Below are 18,852 nucleotides of genomic sequence, written 5' to 3'. Positions count from 1 at the left end.
TGTAGATGTACTCCACAATACCACGGTCCTAGAAGTTATTCTGTAAATCGAGTTATCGATCAACCAGTGACTCACAGTAAAGTTTCGTAGTAGAGTGTTATTGCAGTACAACAGATACCCAATTCCAGTCCCCTTAAGACGTCTTGGTTAGCTCTCTGGCATACGGGACCGTTCTGTCGTACAATTACTTCAGCAAAACTCGTGACACCCGTCGACGTTTCTAGTACACCTGTACTTACGGGACCTCAGGTCCATAGTTTTCAGTGACAAGTGTCTGCACAGGGCCCTTTACCCGATGTTATCGGCATTAGGGTACCAGTTCGGTGAAGACTTGGTTCTGTTGCCTTCTCCGCAGACTGAACCCGGATTCCTTTTTTTCGTGACCTGTCACGGTGTCACCAGGGGTTTCAGGAGAAAAGGTGCCTCCATGCCACGCCGCATTGATGCAGTAATCCGTGCAAAAGGATTCCCAACCAAGTACTGAGTGCATTAATGGACATTTTCAAATGTTTGATTGTGTTTTGCTGTTATAAATCTTTTTTTTTTACTTGGTCTGAGGAACTATTCTAATTTTTTGAGATAGGATTTTTGAGTTTTCTTAAGCTGTATGCCATAATCAGCAATATTAAAATAATAAAAGGCTTGCAATATTTCAGTTGATTTGTAATGAATCCAGAATGTATGACATTTTTGTTTTTTTAATTTCATTACAGAAAATAAAGAACTTTATCACAATATTCTAATTTTCTGAGACAGTCCTGTATATATATAGCACCGAATTGCAACTAATCTATATCTACTGTCACTTTTCACATTGAAAATGTGCTCTTTTATTAAATAAACTAAACACTTTCATTTTAAGTTGTGAGTTTAGTGTTTTTGACCCTAAGAAACACTGATGCATTAATCAATAACAATAATCTACAGCTCCTCTCTCTGCTCCAGATGAATTNCCTACTTGCCTCTACTGCATTGAGAGTCAGATATACCGCGACCAGACCTCCGAAATGTAACGTGTATTTACTCAACCTGACCTAACCTAAATTAGTCGATTAAACCCCCGGGGGCGACCAGGTTCCGTGAACGGACAGCCATTTGCCGTATCGGTGACATATGTGTGGTGTAAAGTTATGTCTGTGTTTCAAACTACTGACTTGATCACATTCTTTACCGTGATAAACAGACATCCAGTTACAAACTTTTCAGCCGTTCTACCGTAACCTTTCGGTTAATTTTCTTTTTTCAAGTTCCATTTGACGCCAACATTGAATGCCAGAAGTTACACCACAGTGGCGAGCGCGTACTGTTCATTCTACGATATACGTGGTAAGTAAGATTCTTTTGGCGTATCTTGTCGTTCATTTGTATCGTAATTTCCGCTCACCGGAAAGTACGTTTTACGTGAATACACTGCAGAAATAGTTTATTTATACACAGGGGGCGACTCCAAACCGCTCAACGGGTGCCACACAGCCCCTTGAGTTGCGTCGCAGTCTTGTTTTTTGCGGAGAGGTGGATAAGGACGCATGTGTTTAGAAAATTTTTTGTCCCCATCCTCTGCTCGCTTAGTGTCTAAAAGACGGGCTAGATTGTTATTCGCTGTTGGGTGTAAGTTGTTACGATAGTCTTTGTTACGGACTGAACAAAAAACCTGGCATAAAACAGAATAAATCGTAATCCGTTCCGAGCGATTGTAAGTCACGATATAGATATCGATTAGAACACAGTTTTTGTGGTCATGTAATGTTTCCTTGAGTGGACAGTATTTTGACGTACTCCATTTCCGTACACTCCGAGGTATGACAAAGTCTTTATTAGAAACTACACCACATCTTGGCTACCGCAAGATCGTTTCGGTCTTAAATTGAAATAGACGCCATCTTAATGTACTAGTCCGTATCGATGTTGTGGAGAAAAAAAGACAGATTTCGATTCTCCTATTTCTCCCCATACTCGTCATACTCAGGACACCGAAGCCCGACTATAGTGGGTATCCGCGACGATCCCTAGTGGCGGGGTGGAACGAAACGTGTACAGTTTAATTGTTTGTGTTATAAATTTAATATTTTCATATTCTATAAATAAAATTGATACAGAAAAATTTATATAAGGAAAAAGGATAAACTAAGATTACTTCGCTCCATCTATAATATATTAACAATAGCATTCTACATATTAGATCGGTATTTTGTTAGAACAAAATTTCTACCACAATGAGTCTACAGATTTGTCAATTTGACTATTCAATCGTACAAAGGACTGACCTGAACGGCTCATAGTATGCGGTAGAGGAGCAGACCCGCGGATTTACTCTTCGGACAGTTTGGTCTACGTCCGTCGTCGTGACAGTCAGACTAGGAGAAGCGACAGACAATGTCGAGTACCAAAGGCTGTATTGAGTCTGATTTAGTTCGGCAGCAGCTCTCAGACTACCTTCGTGGCACCGCGGACATTACATGCAGCAGGGGCACGTCCAATACCAAGATCTTTCCTAGGCAGAACACAATTTCGAGGGACATGGCGCGCACTTCGATGCTCAATGCACCGACGTTAGTACAGTGCAGTAACTGTCCGTCGGGGAAAGTCGTAATCGGTAGCAATTTTCCGTATAGTTCAGCCCGGGGCTGTCGTTTACTCCACTCTTTCGAGATTTGATAGATAACTTAATGAGGTAATGTCCCCTCACACGTAGCGGGTGGGAGTTGACACACACAGTGTCCGGACCTACCGTTTCTCCATTGAAGAAACTTAACGAGTGGTACGAACGATTCTGAAGCATCGTCGGTCCCTGTCTATGCACGGGCACGATTACTGTGTGGTGTGTGTGCGATGGGTAGCAGTGTCACGAGTGGTGCGCCGATGGTGTGCGTGTGTGCGTCGTGTGCAACGGTGTGTGTCGTGCGCGCCATACGGTGTGTCGTGTAATAAAGCCGGAGAGCCTAGCCGAGACAACAATTGGTGGCGGGTGAATTATAAGTGAGAGCACAAGGACTTGCGTGCACGGACATGCGGTGGGGCAAGACCACAGTATACTGACGAAAGGCATTAATATCAACAGAGAGTTCGGCGCAGATGTCGGGTCGCCCCATAAGTGGTTTCACGAATGTAGTGTTTGAACTGGCGATGCGTAGAGCTTACATTCCCGGAACTTTACAAGAATTTGACTGGTCTTTTTTATTCTTATCTACAGTATTGTAGAGGTGTCGCTACTAGATCTCTCCTAGTCGGGATGTAGTCGGCAGCTAACTTCCATGAAGACACAACGCGTCAGCAGATTCACTACATCAACTCCGCTCGTGGTCGATGATGGGTCACTTGCCATTAGTCGGAAAGTCAAGAGTAGCGGGATTGTTAAACTATAACGTGAGTTCTAGTATGTACGGTGGTCACTTAGTGATTGACAACACTAGACAGGGGGTGGCCGCGGGATAGCTAACCTCTCTGTGTACGTAGGAATTGGTCGATGCAGCTTTGAGTTCGTTCGGGATTACGCAACAAGTCGCGGCAGACGAACTCGGCCGTCAGGATCACGTCGTCTTCGCGCGCGGTGCGGCAGTATGGAAGTAGATCAGAATGTTTACGGGGGAGACTTAGACGGCGCGCACTTCACAGGCTCAAGTTACTGCGCACTAAACCAACCTGTGCGTTTGGGGCTCTTAGAATCAAAGCGCGCTAATAATGCCAATCAAACGAAAATTAAGGTCTTAAAATCACGGCTCTTCAATCGATGAAACCGTCGGCGCTGCCGCTTCGCGTCGTTGTGGAAACCAGCGGCGCTGACTCCCACACTGGCAGCTTGCCCGCTTCGGCAGCATGTACGCAGATGCAGTCTGCGGGCAATGTTTCGCGCTCTACGACCGCGATCGTTGCGATCTATGGCATCGATTTGTGGCTACGTATCGTTGGGCGGCTAACTTAGGGCTATCACATGGTCGGGCTAAGAGTTGCCAAAATGCCCCATGTAAGAGAGGTTTACAAGTAAGGCAGCACAGCGATCTAGGTGGTAATGTCACTAAACGTGGGTGAAACCCGACGTAAGGGTTGTTTACTGAGGCCTAAGCGTGGGTCGGCGGTGACGCAATATACTGCGGAGTGTGGAGGTACCGTCCGAGGCCGCTGTGGCCACTTCGCCAGACCGGAGTGTAGAAGGGTTACGCGCTTGCCTTTAAGTGTCTGTACAGAAGGACATAGCGGCGATGCTCGTTAGTAATCAAAGAAAGGAGGGCTATATCGTATTATAGACTGGCAGTAGACATTGAATTCGTAGTCTTAGTCTTTGAAAGAAAAAAAAAGGAAAAAAAAATAACTATAAGAAAAAAAAGAAAAAAATTATATTACCCTTGTGTCCCAAACCAGGCCTAACTAAACGTCAAAAGCCAGGTCTGGGACCAGGCCTCAACTCTTCGGGGGACGAAAATATGGTAGGGGTGTAAAATTTTGTGGGCCCCACTTTTCCTTTCACCTCTCCTGGGATTTGCTCAATCGGTGACCGGACACGTAACTCCTCTCTGTTAGGGTTCTAGATGTGACCGTTATGTTAACTTTCGGTACGAAAATTTTTCAACGGTTTTGCAAAAATCAGACTGATAATTGCTGAGTTTGTCGGTTTTACAAGATGAAGACCTACCACTGTCCAGGAGGACATATCGGGCTAAAATGATGTTTGTGTTACTCCGAAACTGTTTTATGAACATATTCGGGTATTTCATTACCCCGTTCAGGTACAGAGCTCGTCCTAACTAAATTACGAGTTATGGTTCTACCTTTATTACTATAGCCCAAAGATGCGTTCTCTTTTGTATATCGATGTGTTTACCATCGTCATACTTATTAAGGTATAAAACATTAATTTCCGTTTCCTTTCTCGTCGATCGTTTGATCTTCAGAGGTTACGTATTACCGTTTTGTGTATGTTTTTTATTTTTACTAAAAAGGTAACCGCCAAAGCTTCTCCTTAATTAAACCGTTCGACAACGAAAAAGTCAACTAAAAAAACACGTTAATTGTAAAAATTCTACCGGGAACAAGGTCGTCAGATGTAAAGTAGAGTCCGGCAGACACGTCCTCTGTTCAACGATAAGGGCAACCTGCGAGTACTGCCTACTTTAAGAGGACAGTGGTTTATTCAATTGTTTTTCATTGTTACAAGCGTTGCGGTGGGCGTAAAATCGGTAATTAAATTCAGTAAAAAAAAACGTTAGATGGTCAATTACTTAAATTCTCAATCCTACAAAAGTTGGTGAGGAAGTGAGGGAACGAATAATAACAGTTACGGAGCCAGCTGGCTATTGGAGCGGTGCGGGGGCGGCAGACATAATTTAATACGAGGGGACACACCTAGTCCCTCCTAAATAATCTATCTCCTTCCGAATCCCCAACGACGGTAAACGAATAATTGCTACTAGTACTATTAGGGGAAAAGTCGATCTTGAACCCTAAACACAGACTCCTGTACTCCAACGACATAAGTCCTCATAAGTGAAACAAACAAAAGGGCTGCAAGAAAGGGAGGTTGTGACACTTGAAGGAGGGACACTGTACCCGATAAGAGGAGCGTGGGGAAGACGAAGTTTATAGTAACCGTAATAGAGGAAAAAACCCCGGGGCGAACAAAAGGGTAGGGAAGTGTAGGATTTCCACATCCAAGTCCGTAAACTTAACTAGAAAGGGAGGTAGAAGAGGAAGGAGAAAGGACGAGGCGTCGCCGGGACAAAAGAGGAGTAATAAAACTATCCACTTCGAATGACGAATAAGGAAATAAAGTAAGGAAGCAACAAGGAAGGAAGGTTCGGTGTAAAGTACTGTTGTACAGCTACATCTATGGTTAATTCAATCCGGAGAAAGACAAAAAAAGAGCGGTTTACAGAATTAGGAATTGTAGAGAGAACGTACAGAAATGGAGGGGCGGACTTTTTACAGCAATGGCGGATCGTGGAGCCTCTCAATCGTTCCCCGGAAGTTAGCGCCAAGGCTAGCAGAGCTGTAGAGTTGCAGCATAATAGAATGTTCGTGACGGACTTTTAAAGGTAAGAAGAAGTTTAAAGATTTATATTGCGGATATTATCAGTACATCTGATTCAAATTAACATGTGTATTAAAGGATGTCAGTGGATTATCCCTAATCCAAGATTTAGGGAACGTTTACAGATAACAGATTAAGCTAGGATACCATACCATAGTACCATACACTATACCATAGTGGTTGAATACACAGTATTAGGAAACACTTTATACTTACTGGACATGTTATACTCATTACATACTGTATATAAAATATGACCAAGAATGTGAGACAACTTTATAGAAATTCATATCACATCTGTTACTGATGCCATTTGTCATACTCTGTTAAACTCACAAATAATAAAGTTCCATAACTTCAGTTGGGAACAAAGACCACACCTTATCTCCCCAAGGCAATTTCCTATCCAATAGGTGTGCTATATAGGTGTGTATAACCCTTTCTCCTGTCTGTTACTCCCTCTTTCAGCACAAGAACCAGAGGGGGATTCAATGGAGCCTGAATACCTGCACTGAGACCCTCACCCTGCACCCTGAGTCTCAACTCTGTGTTTTTCAAGCCTTTCCCTGTTTTTTTGTATTAAACAAAACATTAAGCTTTCCCAATGGTGCGGTTCTCGTTTTGTGAAAAAGTGCAAATGCACTGTTTGTATATAATAACCTCACATATTTGTTTGCTGTTGGTCGTGAAATTGCTCCTGCTGACTTGAGCCAGCCATTTTTTCCTCCGCTCTGTGTCAGTGGGGACGCCGTACATTCTTACTCCTTTCTCGGAGCGATTTGAGCATCCCCAGGCAGCACAGCAAACCATGGTGGCGACTAGGAGGCAGCACAGCAAACCAGGACAACACGGAGGGAAAGGCACAGACAAACTGCATGATATGCTATTCAATGTTTATTGAATTCCATGTATTTGCAATGGATGTTCCTAAAACAACACATTTAACATCATCATCATCATGCTGCTGCTGCTGCTGCTGCTGCTAGTCCTTTGATAGTCACCTGTCGGTCTCCTGTCCTTTCTGAAAGCCATAAAGATGACATTAGTCATTTAGATAACTTGTGTCCTCAATTACCATGGGATTACTGAAACTACCATGAATTTAAGAAAATGGTAGAAATGAATCTAATCTGAATTTTGAAGCATTCCTTTAGATCCCCTCCCTCTAAATATATCAATAAACATTAGAAAGCGATGCTCCTGACTACCATACAAGTTTAAGAAGATAATATTGGTTTTAAAGAATTCAAAGCTATAAATAAACAGCAACAGGCTCTTTAACCAAGGCACTGTTAGCCTAACATGTAAACTAGTTGTTCACAATAATCCTAATATTATCACTTAATATGTAGCAAATTCTATTTTATGTTGTGAAACCTATCCCCTGTGTGCCTTGGAAATACATACACATATCGATTTGTTGTATACATATTGCAAATCAAAACCTTTATTCACTAATAATTACCAAAAAATCGTAGTTCTATCTCCTGTTATCAATGCATTAACATTGCCTGCCATGAACTTCCGGGGAACGATCCTCGTCTGCATGAACCACGTGACGATAACCGTTTTTGGACTTCCGCTGTCATAACTCTTCTATCTATATGGCGCAGCTCCAGACCAAAGTGCTGTACAGAGAGGTACATCAAATATAAAATCACACAGCTCAGCTCACAAAACATAAAATAAATAAATGAATTTAAAATAAAAGATACAAACAAAAAATAAACCAGAATAAACGTAACCATTTCAAAATAAAATAAAAAAACATAAAAAAAAGATTAAGAAGGTCCACAGCAACGACAACATGAAACACCCTTTAATTTACTGCAACGACATGTCGGGAAACCCCCTCAAGGGCGCCGATACTGCTTCTTAATTTCAGTTTCGTTGCTCCGCTCCGGGGGGGGGGGGCTTTACTGGCATTGATCCGGACCATTGACCTTGTATAAAATACACAAGTGGACCTTTAACAAAAAAGTTTGAGTACCCCTGGTATAAAGTCTTGATGAGCACTACATATTAAGACATGAAGCCCTTGAGAAAAATGTGCTAGCGCTCCCATGAGAGAGATTAAATGAAGCATCAACACTTGACTCACTACTAAGAGATCTCCTTCAGTAAGTTGGCCAACATCAGTTGAGAGTCAGATGATCCAACAGAGCAGATAGGTAAAGGTTAGCATTTTATCTCAGCTATAACGAAATCAGGTGGTGCTCTCTGTTTTACCAGAATAAAAGTGTGCGTCCCCAATTTTATGAGCAAAATAAAATAGGGAGTTAGTACATTTTTTGGCATGCCAGGATGCAGAATGAAGCTTTGACCTTTATCTTGTTGCATGTTTTAGCGAGTGCAGTAGGTGCTGTTACTACAGCAGTAGCAGACTAAAGTCCCGTTTCTTATACTATATTATAATATAAATTGCCCAGACTGAAATAGCTAGAAAATGACCGTCTCCTCATGTAATTTTTATAACCTTTAACTTTCTTCTTAAATGTTACTAAATGTTTGCTTGAAAGTGACTGTAATGTCAGTAAAAAGAAGAGACTAATAAGAGACTAAATTCCTTCATCCTTGGGAAAAGAAGTTACCTTGTAAAAGCAATAATATACAATGTCAGAGTCAATGTGCTCTGACAACATTTCTGTTAAAGTGAGAGCTTGTTGAGAAGAAAAAGGCAAATTAAAAGCACTCTGAGGGAGAAAAGGGGCTCTTTTTTTACTTAACCACAAGAGGTTTTTATCTCAAGGAAAGACGGAAGGTTAGGGAGAGCTTGTAAAACTCAAATTTGGATATGATTCACTCTGGTGGTCATGGCAGAAGTCTCCAAACATGCATATATCTTGTACCTATTACAACTGATCTAGAGTCTGCTCATTGTTCTAACAAGAACCCACTCAGGGCCACACAGGACTGATTGCTTCTTTATCAGTGGTCGGAGTAGTCTTAATGATTCATCACAATACCCAGGACATTTTTTAATATAGCAGCGCCCACTTGCACGCACACACACACACACACACACACACACACACGCACGCACACACGCGCGCGCGCACGCACGCACGCACGCACGCACGCACACACACACACACACACACACACACACACACACACACACACACACACACACACATGCACATACCTCTACCAGCCCACCAGGCTCAGTGAGAGCCTTGATTAAAATGTCCTCTGTGTTCTGCTTCAGCTGATGTCATGCTGGATGATGTGTGTCTGCACACAGATGGAGCTCAGTCATAAAGACACACACCCCTGCCCCAGCTCCACACACACACACACACACACACACACACACACACACACACACACACACACACACACACACACACACACACACACACACACACACACACACACACACACACACACACACACACACACACACACACACACACACACACACACACACACACACACACACACACATGCAGGTGTGTCAAATTCCTCATCTGAATGTGAAATAGGAAAACACCTCCAACATATACAATTATAAATGCCTTCCCCTTTGTCCACTGAACTGTAGCCATTGTGGAAATCGGCTTTTTTTTTATCACCGGCCAGCTGAATGGAAAATGGAAAATTACTTTTGCATGTTTGGATGAGGTAAAAAGGAAGGAAAGCGTCACCATGTGGGCTGAAAAGCATGTCTGTGAAATAAAGTGTCTTTATAAACCTTCGCTCTAAATGAAAGCGTCAACACAATGAATGTACTGGGTTTGCATTACATGAACACAATGGAAAAATATATGACATTGATTAAATGAGACATTCTGTTTGCTACAAAGTCGAACCTCAGCATGTCACTGATAAAAATTACCCTCCTACAGTAGAAATGTGCTGGGTGAGTGTCATTATTCAAGACCCCACACAGCTTCACCAACAGCTTCATATGATATACTGTATATGGGCTCAGCTATTTAGAGCCTTTAACAGATTGAATTCCACAATAATTCCCAGGGAAGCCCAATTAAATAAAAAAAACATCACACTAAGTTGTCTACGGTCCTATACAAGAGGGGCTGTGCTGATAGACCGCCGTAATGACATCAGCAGGGAGGGAAACTGCTGATTATGAGTTCATTATATGAAAATGTAACGAGTTAAATGAAATAACTATTTGAGAGCCACCAATCTCACTTTTACAATTAATTGTCAGTTGAGCCTTTGGTGGGAAACAGAGAGAAGCCTCTATAGAAGAAGTGGAATCCACAGATCAGACACCATAGGCTGGATTTTAATAGAATTTATTGACAATGAAAAGGGGAAAAAAATGATAGGCTGCGGGCGAATAATGTAACGTTACAGATGAGTTTCTCTCTCTCTCTGTCTCTTGTGGGTGCACGTCTCTGTCTTTCTATCTGTCTCTGTCTCTCTCTCTCCATAGGGAATGTTTCTTTTGAATTTAATGGCCTCTGCTTCGCTGCCCAAGTTGCTTGTGCGTTGTATTACGTTGGGTGGAATTCATTCATTTTCTGAACGTGTCCAATTGTTCGCTCACTTCAACCGGGATAGTACAGCACTTAAGAAGACTAAAATAAACTGGAAATGCAGTAACTATGTATGATTAATACACTAGAAGGTTACAGTAATATTCTCAACAGCTAGAGAAAGTGCAGTGAGTCTGATCATATTTACTGCAGTAGATTCAGCACCTCATCTTGTGAAAATACAGCTTGTAATGTGCAACAAGAGAGACCACAGTCGTTAGATAATATTTCTATTAAAGTGTTTTCTGCACTGCATCTTTTTCTCTGTTCTACCTCTGTCTGTTGTTACTAAGGGTAAGAGTGGAACTCCCCTTGTTCCTCTGTCCTTCCACTCTCCTTTTTGTCTCTGAGACTGTATTACTATTCAAGTCATACCCTGAAGCTTCTGCATGCCTCTGATCTTATTGCAGCAATTCCTTTTTACTTTATCATTTCTTCTCTTTGTGTCCTGATACTTTTGTACTTGCTATCATTCCTCTAGGTCATACTTTGAACAATGTCAGAACCAATGGGCTATCAGTCTGACGACAACTTAGCCTCTGGAGGCCAGGGCCAGTCTTTCTGAGGTTCTGCTGTAGAAATTTGATATCTGGGCAGCCATCATTTTCGAAAGTCTATAGCAACTCAAGAAGCAAAAACTGTGTTAGAGATGAAGGACTCCTTTATTTATGCATTATTCTGTTTATAGAGATTAGAGTTTAACAATTTCAACTGTCTTTCATTATTGTTTGACTTTTACTACAGTCACGTGTGTTCAAGCAGGCGGAACAATTGTTTTCATAAAGCCTACATAAAAAATAGAGCTATTTTGATCAAGTGTTTAAACAATGCTTATGGAACCTATTTGACTGAGCTGTTATCTTAAAAGATTACCCACAGACAGGAAGTAAAAAACAACAACCATAACAATAAAGTGAAAACATTTTTCTTAAAGATTGAAAATGTGTTGCTTTTTATGACTGCGCCTAGAAATAAGAACACAATACGTCATTTTGATGTTTTCATTCATCCATTCCTCCACATATTGCATTTCTTTCTTTTCCATTTTGTATTACATGAGAACTATTTAACTTACCTTTCATCTCCTTGGTCTCTCCCCAGCTTTTTGCTTCTTTTTCTTATTTGTCTTTGGATTTTATTGAGATAATAATTCATACAGCTTATAATACATTGCTGCAATAAACCATTATGTATCCTCCCTTTCCTCGTCCCACCCTTTTCTCTTACTTCCTCATATTTTTATTTGTGCCTGTTTTTAAGGAGGTGGAGGTCAAGACTCTTAATTCTCTTTGTTTTCCTTTGACGGCAAGATCAAACCATGTCATTGGGATATATATTTTTTTAATTCATCTGGAGCAGAGAGAGGAGCTGTAGATTATTGTTATTGATTAATGCATCAGTGTTTCTTNACGTGACCTCCCGCGTGTGACGTGACATGGGGGAAACAAGGGGGAGAGCGGCCGGTCTAACGTATGAATAAACATGGATCACAATGCTAGTTTTGACACAAGAGTGTGTCAAAACTAGCATTGTGATCCATGTTTATTCATACGTTAGACCGGCCGCTCTCCCCCTTGTTTCCCCCATGTCACGTCACACGCGGGAGGTCACGTGCGGAGGCTTTTTTATGCGGAAGTGAAAATGTCTTACTAAAACGACGCCAGATGTCACTGTAGTGTATATTTCTGTATATTCTTTTGAAAATCTAGTGTATTCATCATTTTCCTACACATTTATTCACTGGTGTCTCTAACCTGCAAGTTGCTCTTTAAGCACATAACAGGCACAAGACTTAAACAAATACCTAGCACCTACTAGAATGTTACCCAGAGTGAGGTGTTAGTATATAATTAAGTTTTTATAAATATCTGTTATGAATATTCAAAGTACATCTCTTAACCTTAAAGTGGCATCAAACATTATTTTAATAAATCACGGAATAGATGGAATATAAAGATTGTAGTAATGAACAAACAGAATCCTTAGCAGCTCCCCTTCAGCTCTGAAGAGAGTCGTATTGCTTTAGTTAGAGCTCTGATCACTCTCATGAAGTTCACAGCAGCTGTTTCAGGGTTTTCCGATACTTTACAGTCTCACTGGTGAATGTAGAGGGGCAATGTCACTCTTTTTCTGTGTTTACAGCTTGATGTGTTGCAACCAAAAGGCAATAGATAATAATCAGTAAACACTGACCTAACCCAATTAAAGAGTGTCTCTACTTTAAATAGTCCTCTCCTGCTGATGTTCAGGTGTATATCAGTATGTAGTGTGTCTAATTTAAAGAGTCCTCTCCTGCTGTTGTTCAGGTGTATATCAGTATGTAGTGTCTCTACTTTAAAGAGTCTCTTTCACCCTCTGTCTGAAACCAGAGCCCAGTCTGCTCTGATTGGTTAGCTGGCGTCCATTGTAGACTTTTCAGGCAGGGGAGCAGTGTGTGGTAGAGAAACTCCCTCTGGAGGGAACTTTGGGATTGTAGCCGTTACACACCATTTACATGCACAAAAACCTATAGGACACACTACAGGAGAGGGAACACCCCCCAAAACATGCGTTGGCTTCGTTTGATAAAGACTTGAAGCCTCCTGTCAGAGGAAACCTTACCTCACAATTCCCGCTCTTGTGTAAACTCTGATGTTGGCTTTTTGTTTCAGTGCTGGACTGTGGGAAGGTGAAGCATTACAAACTGAAAAAACTGGAGAATGGTCACGTGTTCGTGTCCAGGGCCCGATCCTTCCTTACTGTACAGGAATTGGTGGCTCATTACTCCCAGGAGGCCGATGGCCTCTGTGTGCGTCTGGGGGAGCCTTGCAAAAAGGTAAACACATCCTCTCAAATCCTTTCATCCCTTGTTTTCTTCCTAAAGTTCATGTTTGAATACAGTATGAAGTCATGGTGATGTGAGTAGACTTTGACTCTTCCTGTGTATGTAGATGGAGGCTCCACAGACTCACGGCCTGTCCTACAACACCGTGGACCAATGGGAGATTGATCGCAACTCCATCAAGTTGCTAAGGAAGCTTGGCGCCGGACAGTTTGGAGAAGTGTTCGAAGGCCTGTGGAACGAGACCACAGCGGTCGCAGTGAAGACCCTCAAACCTGGTACACTAATGCCTCCGCTCTCTTACTGGAGGGGTTAAACCAGAAACATGCTAGTGCTAAGGATGGGGAAACAACTGTTACTGTAACTTTGGAAGTTGATTTGATCCTTCTAATAGAGATAGGATAAATGAAATCTGAAAATGAAATCAATATCTCACTAACTGTTGTTTCTCGTCTAGATTATGCATAAAATGCATCACAAATGTCCTGTTTTGTGAAGAAAAAACATAATCTTCCATAATATCCATCCTTGCTTTAAGATTCACTCCACACTGTAGTGGATTCTTCCTTGATGTTTTACACTTCCACCACAAGTTTCATGAAAATCAGGCCAGTCATTTCTGTAATCCTACAGACAGTCAGACGATAAACCAAGCCAAAACATGACCTCCATGATGGTGGTCCAAGAATCTATGTAAGAATGAGTGTACACACACTGTGTCACACACAGTGCGACGAAGAACAATGTAACCAACCACTGCAAAACAGCTGTGTCAAAGTACCACTGCTCATATACCCCCCTGTACCACCTATCACAGGAACCATGGACTCTGAGGACTTCCTGAGAGAGGCTCAGATCATGAAGAGGCTGAGGCATGCCAAGCTGATCCAGCTGTACGCTGTGTGCACCATGGAGCAGCCCATCTACATCATCACTGAGCTGATGAAGAACGGCAGCCTGCTGGACTACCTCCAAAGTAACATACCTCATGTTGATCTACCCATGACATTATGAGCTGCTGCTACTTTATGACCAGATCAAAGTCCACTGCTAGTTTGCAAGCGTCAGGGCGACAGTCGAGATTTATCACAGATCAACACAACTATTACGATCCTACAGTGCACAAATTAAAACTTGTTCGCCATATTCAACATCATTTTCTTTATTAGTCTAAGCCAGACGATCCAGTTGCCTTCATCATCAAAATCAATTCCAGGTTCTGGCTCCATCCACTTTCCCATTGAGTTCGTCTTAAACTTGAGTTTTTATGTTAATCTTTTTTATTAATAATTTTTTGGTTTTATTATTTTTCTTAATTAAATGTAAGGGAATAATTCTGCAGATGAAACCCTGATATCTTCCAGCAGTCCACTTGCTCTGATACTCAGAACATGCATTAGGCCTGCATGTTTAACTCTAAATGCCTGTATAGAAAAGACCATTTTGAAATAGCTGCTAGCAGGCTTGTTCGTTCACACTTTTCATGCTTTCACAAACGTACAAGTTCAACCTCTAAATTCATGCATTCTAGGGTGAAACTATGGCTGCTAGTTTAGAGAAACCTTATGTTTTGCCATAATATTTATTTCTGTATATATTCAATGTAGCAGACAGAAGGAATGTATATTATTTAAAAGTGAATGAATTTCCTGGATGACCTTTAACTGAGGGCAGTCTACTCTTAACATGCTAAAATTATGGCTTCTCAGTGTGGCATAAAGCCAGTGAAGATCACATGATGTAGCAGACAGAGAGCGAGTCTGAACTCAGCAGAGGAACATATTGCCCAGTGGGGTGTGAGATGTAGTTTCACATCAACCACAAGTCACCATACACCCCACTGCTGTAACCTCGGCTAAGACATGTTCACAAGATCACGCTCACTACATTTAAGTAGAGAGAATAATAAGAGTAATAATTCAGCCGTAATTTAGATGTGTCAAAGTTCCCAGCTTCCATCTAGCATTGGAAACATTTTTAAATGATTGAATATTTTTGTTTAGCACCATATCATGCAAATGTGTTATTTTACATCTTAATAACATCTCCAGATTAGATGTATAACAAATATACTTACCTTTTATCACCATTGTCTTTATGCCATGACAGTATCTTTAGACCAGTGGTCACCAACCAGTCGATCGCGATCGACCGGTCGATCGCGAGTGTGGTGCGGGTAGATCGCGGACCGTTAAAAAAAAAGTAACAAAAGAAAGAAAAATTAAATTAAAATAATTATGTTTGAAAAATATGTTTTTAGATGTAAACATATCATCCACCACCCCGTTAGCAGGTGCCACTTGATTGACATATATTTGAGACACCTCAATAATATAATACATTAACCGTGCTTTATGTGAACCTCATCATGACACAAGAGACAACGGCAGGACTGTAATTTCCACTAGTTTTGCAAAACTCTGGGTCCCGACCCGCTGCATTGAATCTGATTTGCATCCTAATAGAATTTGAGTTCACGGTATGGAGTGAAACGGAGAGTCAGACTGTCCTGTCTTGGAGAGAAGAGGTGTAATAACATCTTTGTCCGAAGAATATAGGCAATCGCGAGTCGTCTTCGTTGTTGTTATGGGCGGCATGCCACGTGGGGAGATGATAGTATAATAGATAGATAGAGAGAGAGACGTGAAACGACACTCGAGCGCCCGCTGGTATTCCGGTTGTAAGGGGTGAAAGTAGTGAATGTCGACGGGTAGCGATGTCCCGTTTACCTTTTACATTGGCCCCCACTTTTCCCACAATAGAAATGAATTAATACTTACAACACATGTTAGGTTCCGACTTTTAAGCCCGAAAAAACATAATATAAACGTAAATTAGACACCTTCACGTCCTAGGGGACAGGAGGTGGTCCCCCACGAGATGTGGGAGTCGTGGGGATGAAGGTCGAGGGGGGAGGGTAGGAGTGGCTGCAGATCTCTCCTTGGTATCGTCTCTCGCACGACCTGGTCGCCGTAAGAGGTAGAGGGCGCGAGAGGCGCGCGCCGTCTTACTGTTGCGTGTTTCTGCTACTTCAGAGACGTCCTCAACATCCTGTCGTCTCTTCTAGTGCCATCAACGAGAGGGGGGTAGGTTCTCTGGCTGGGCGAGCTCTTTCGCGACGGGACTGTGTTTCCGGGGTCCTTGTAAAAATTTCTCCCCCACCCCGGGGGTGAGTAGAGTGGTACGAGACAAGAGGGCCGCGGGGGCCGTCTAAGGTGGTCGTAATTCTCGTCTTGTCCACGTCTAAGACATTATCGGAAAAGGGGGATACGGTAGTCTGACGATTATAATTCAATCTTGTCATTGTATCTCTAATGTAATGCGACCACATTTTCGCTGTATAAAAGATTAACATACAGATAAAAGTACATTACTTCATTAGAAGATTATAGAAATTGTGTGTGTGAATAGAAATTAAAATAGGTCGTGGTGCAGTGATAATAAATAAATATACGTGTTAAAATCGTTCAAAAAATATAACAGGACAAGGACATTCGGTCATGGTTTGGCCCTTTAAAAGCAAAACTAATCATGTGAGACACAGAACAACTTTACTGTTAAAATTTCGATACAGATTCGAGATATTCAGATTCTAGCATTTCGAAAATATCCACGCAAAAGCTTAGTTACGACCTCAATGTCGCGTTTGAACTGTCAGAGAAGAGACAGTAACATCCCTGCGTTTATAGAGTAAGGAAGTCTGACCCAGGCTTCTAACGAAGAGCAAAACGCGGCTGGCAAGTTTACTTTAGCGTGCGGTTAGTATATAAGTTGCGAGCGCGTATCGGCCCTCCCCAATGTTCTGCACGCAGAACACGACGTAAGTGAAAGTGAGCTGTAAATCCTCTGAAAGAGAGGTATTTACAGGCTACTTCATGTTGAAAAGAAAGTTTTTGGTTTCGACGGTTGACCCCACCGTCGACCCACGTTCCCGGATAAAAATCACCACCGTCAACGGTGGGGGTAACGGTGGGGCCAATCCACTTTGATATCCCGATGATCGATGTCATATCCTACGTTGATCTACTCGACAATTGAGAGCGAGACCTGAAAAAAAAAATTTGGTGTGTAAAAAGGGTGGGCTAAGCGCTTCTACGCGGGGTTGACCACGGAGACTAAGCGTCTGGACAACCACCCCCCCCTTTTTTTGGCAATTGCCCTACGACTTACACTAACCTGGTTACGCAACTGTCTGTGTGTGTTAGTGTTGTCTGTCTGGGGTCTCGCGACAAACGTCACCTGTACTCGCCTCTAACACTGGCACGCAAACAAAGTTTCTATTGTGTCTACTATGTATACTTGTTCACATTAAAGAGTCTCAGGGTCTCTGTCAAAAACCAAGCCAGGTCCTAGGCCCTGAAACTCCTACCGGACATATGATCGTCGTGAATTTACAGTATGGGTGGTACTTCTGGGACCGCTCCGGTTTCAGTCGTGGAACGTCCTACAAAGCAAGAGAGGGTGGCTCGTGCAAGGAGCGACGGTACAAGGCAGAGACACCTTACATCAAGACTTCGAGGTCTATTAGTACGGGGCTGGGTGGACCCGTCGAGTAGAGATAGACCCAGTCCTCTATGGGTCGTACCGCGGCGAATAGGAGACGTTCCGTCCTTATCCTTTATTAGCAACGTCAGAATCGTACGATTTTACAGATTTCGTCACCAGTGGTTGGAAAAATTCGGGTTCTAGCTGGCTAGAGCGATCCACTTTCTGCTCTGAGTTGGATAACGTCTTAACTCACTTTTTCTACCGGGTCTGTTACGAAGGTTGAAACTCCCGGAAAATATATCCGATTAACGTAGACTTAATGACAATGTTACTCTCCGAGGTATTAGTCGAGTGTCGTATAACTCCGTCCCATTTTCACGATACACGCTCACCCCCGCCTGGAGTGAGGAGATCCCCCCCAGGAGTGGGAAGGGAGATGCCAAGAGTGGAGGAGATCCCCAGCCCAAGGCCCGGCGGAGCGGAGGGGGCCCTTCTAAAAAAAAAACAAAATTTATAACTTCTACTCTTCGTAGTTAGACCACGGTGACAACCTCCCGTTGTACTTTCTAGGGGGAAGTCAGACTGTCCCCTTCCTGAGAGGATGTCGAACAACACTTTGTCGATGATACAGGCAATCACGTCATCGATTCAGGTCTACGATATGTGTGCAAGACGGCCATCGTAGCAGGGAAATGAGAGGGAGAGAGGGAGAGCGGAGAGAGAGAGATAAGTGCAGATTTACGCGATAACGTGGTGTTGTGTGTGGTGTGTGTGGTTGTGTGGTGGTGTGTGTGTGTGTGGTGTGTGTGTGTGTGTGTGTGTGTGTGTTGTGTGTGGTGTGTTGTGTGTGTGTTGTGTGTGTTTGTGTGTGTGTGTTGCTGTGTGTGTGTGTGTGGTGTGTGTGTGTGTGTGTGTGTGTGTGTGTGGTGTCTCGGCTCAAACTTCTGTGTTGTGTGCAACATCATGGTACGTGAGAGACTAACCAGAACCACCTGAACGGAGACAACGGTGAA

At 42.5% G+C, this 18,852-nt stretch overlaps 1 protein-coding gene and 1 long non-coding RNA gene across 2 annotated transcripts in view; both read left to right on the top strand.

Moving 5' to 3' along the window:
* LOC104966267 (tyrosine-protein kinase FRK-like) overlaps positions 1–14,365 on the top strand; it is a 16,476-nt gene extending 2,111 nt beyond the window's left edge. Inside the window, exons 2-6 of the mRNA XM_010795450.1 lie at positions 1,248–1,300; positions 5,342–5,347; positions 13,178–13,345; positions 13,461–13,629; positions 14,169–14,365. Of these exons, the coding sequence (XP_010793752.1) occupies positions 1,248–1,300; positions 5,342–5,347; positions 13,178–13,345; positions 13,461–13,629; positions 14,169–14,365 (593 nt within the window). The remainder of the gene's footprint in view (positions 1–1,247; positions 1,301–5,341; positions 5,348–13,177; positions 13,346–13,460; positions 13,630–14,168) is intronic.
* Positions 5,985–6,623, top strand: LOC104965558 (uncharacterized). The gene is made up of 2 exons (XR_800537.1): positions 5,985–6,026; positions 6,491–6,623. It is a non-coding gene; the product is annotated as an uncharacterized lncRNA (long non-coding RNA).
* Positions 14,366–18,852: the final 4,487 nt, after the last annotated feature.

This window comes from Notothenia coriiceps, unplaced genomic scaffold, assembly GCF_000735185.1.
Source record: "Notothenia coriiceps isolate Sejong01 unplaced genomic scaffold, NC01 NC01_scaffold00037246, whole genome shotgun sequence".
In the NCBI taxonomy this organism is placed as follows: Eukaryota; Metazoa; Chordata; class Actinopteri; order Perciformes; family Nototheniidae; genus Notothenia; species Notothenia coriiceps.
The sequence above is the reverse complement of the archived record's forward strand: the minus strand, read 5'-3'. Positions and strand labels throughout refer to the sequence as shown.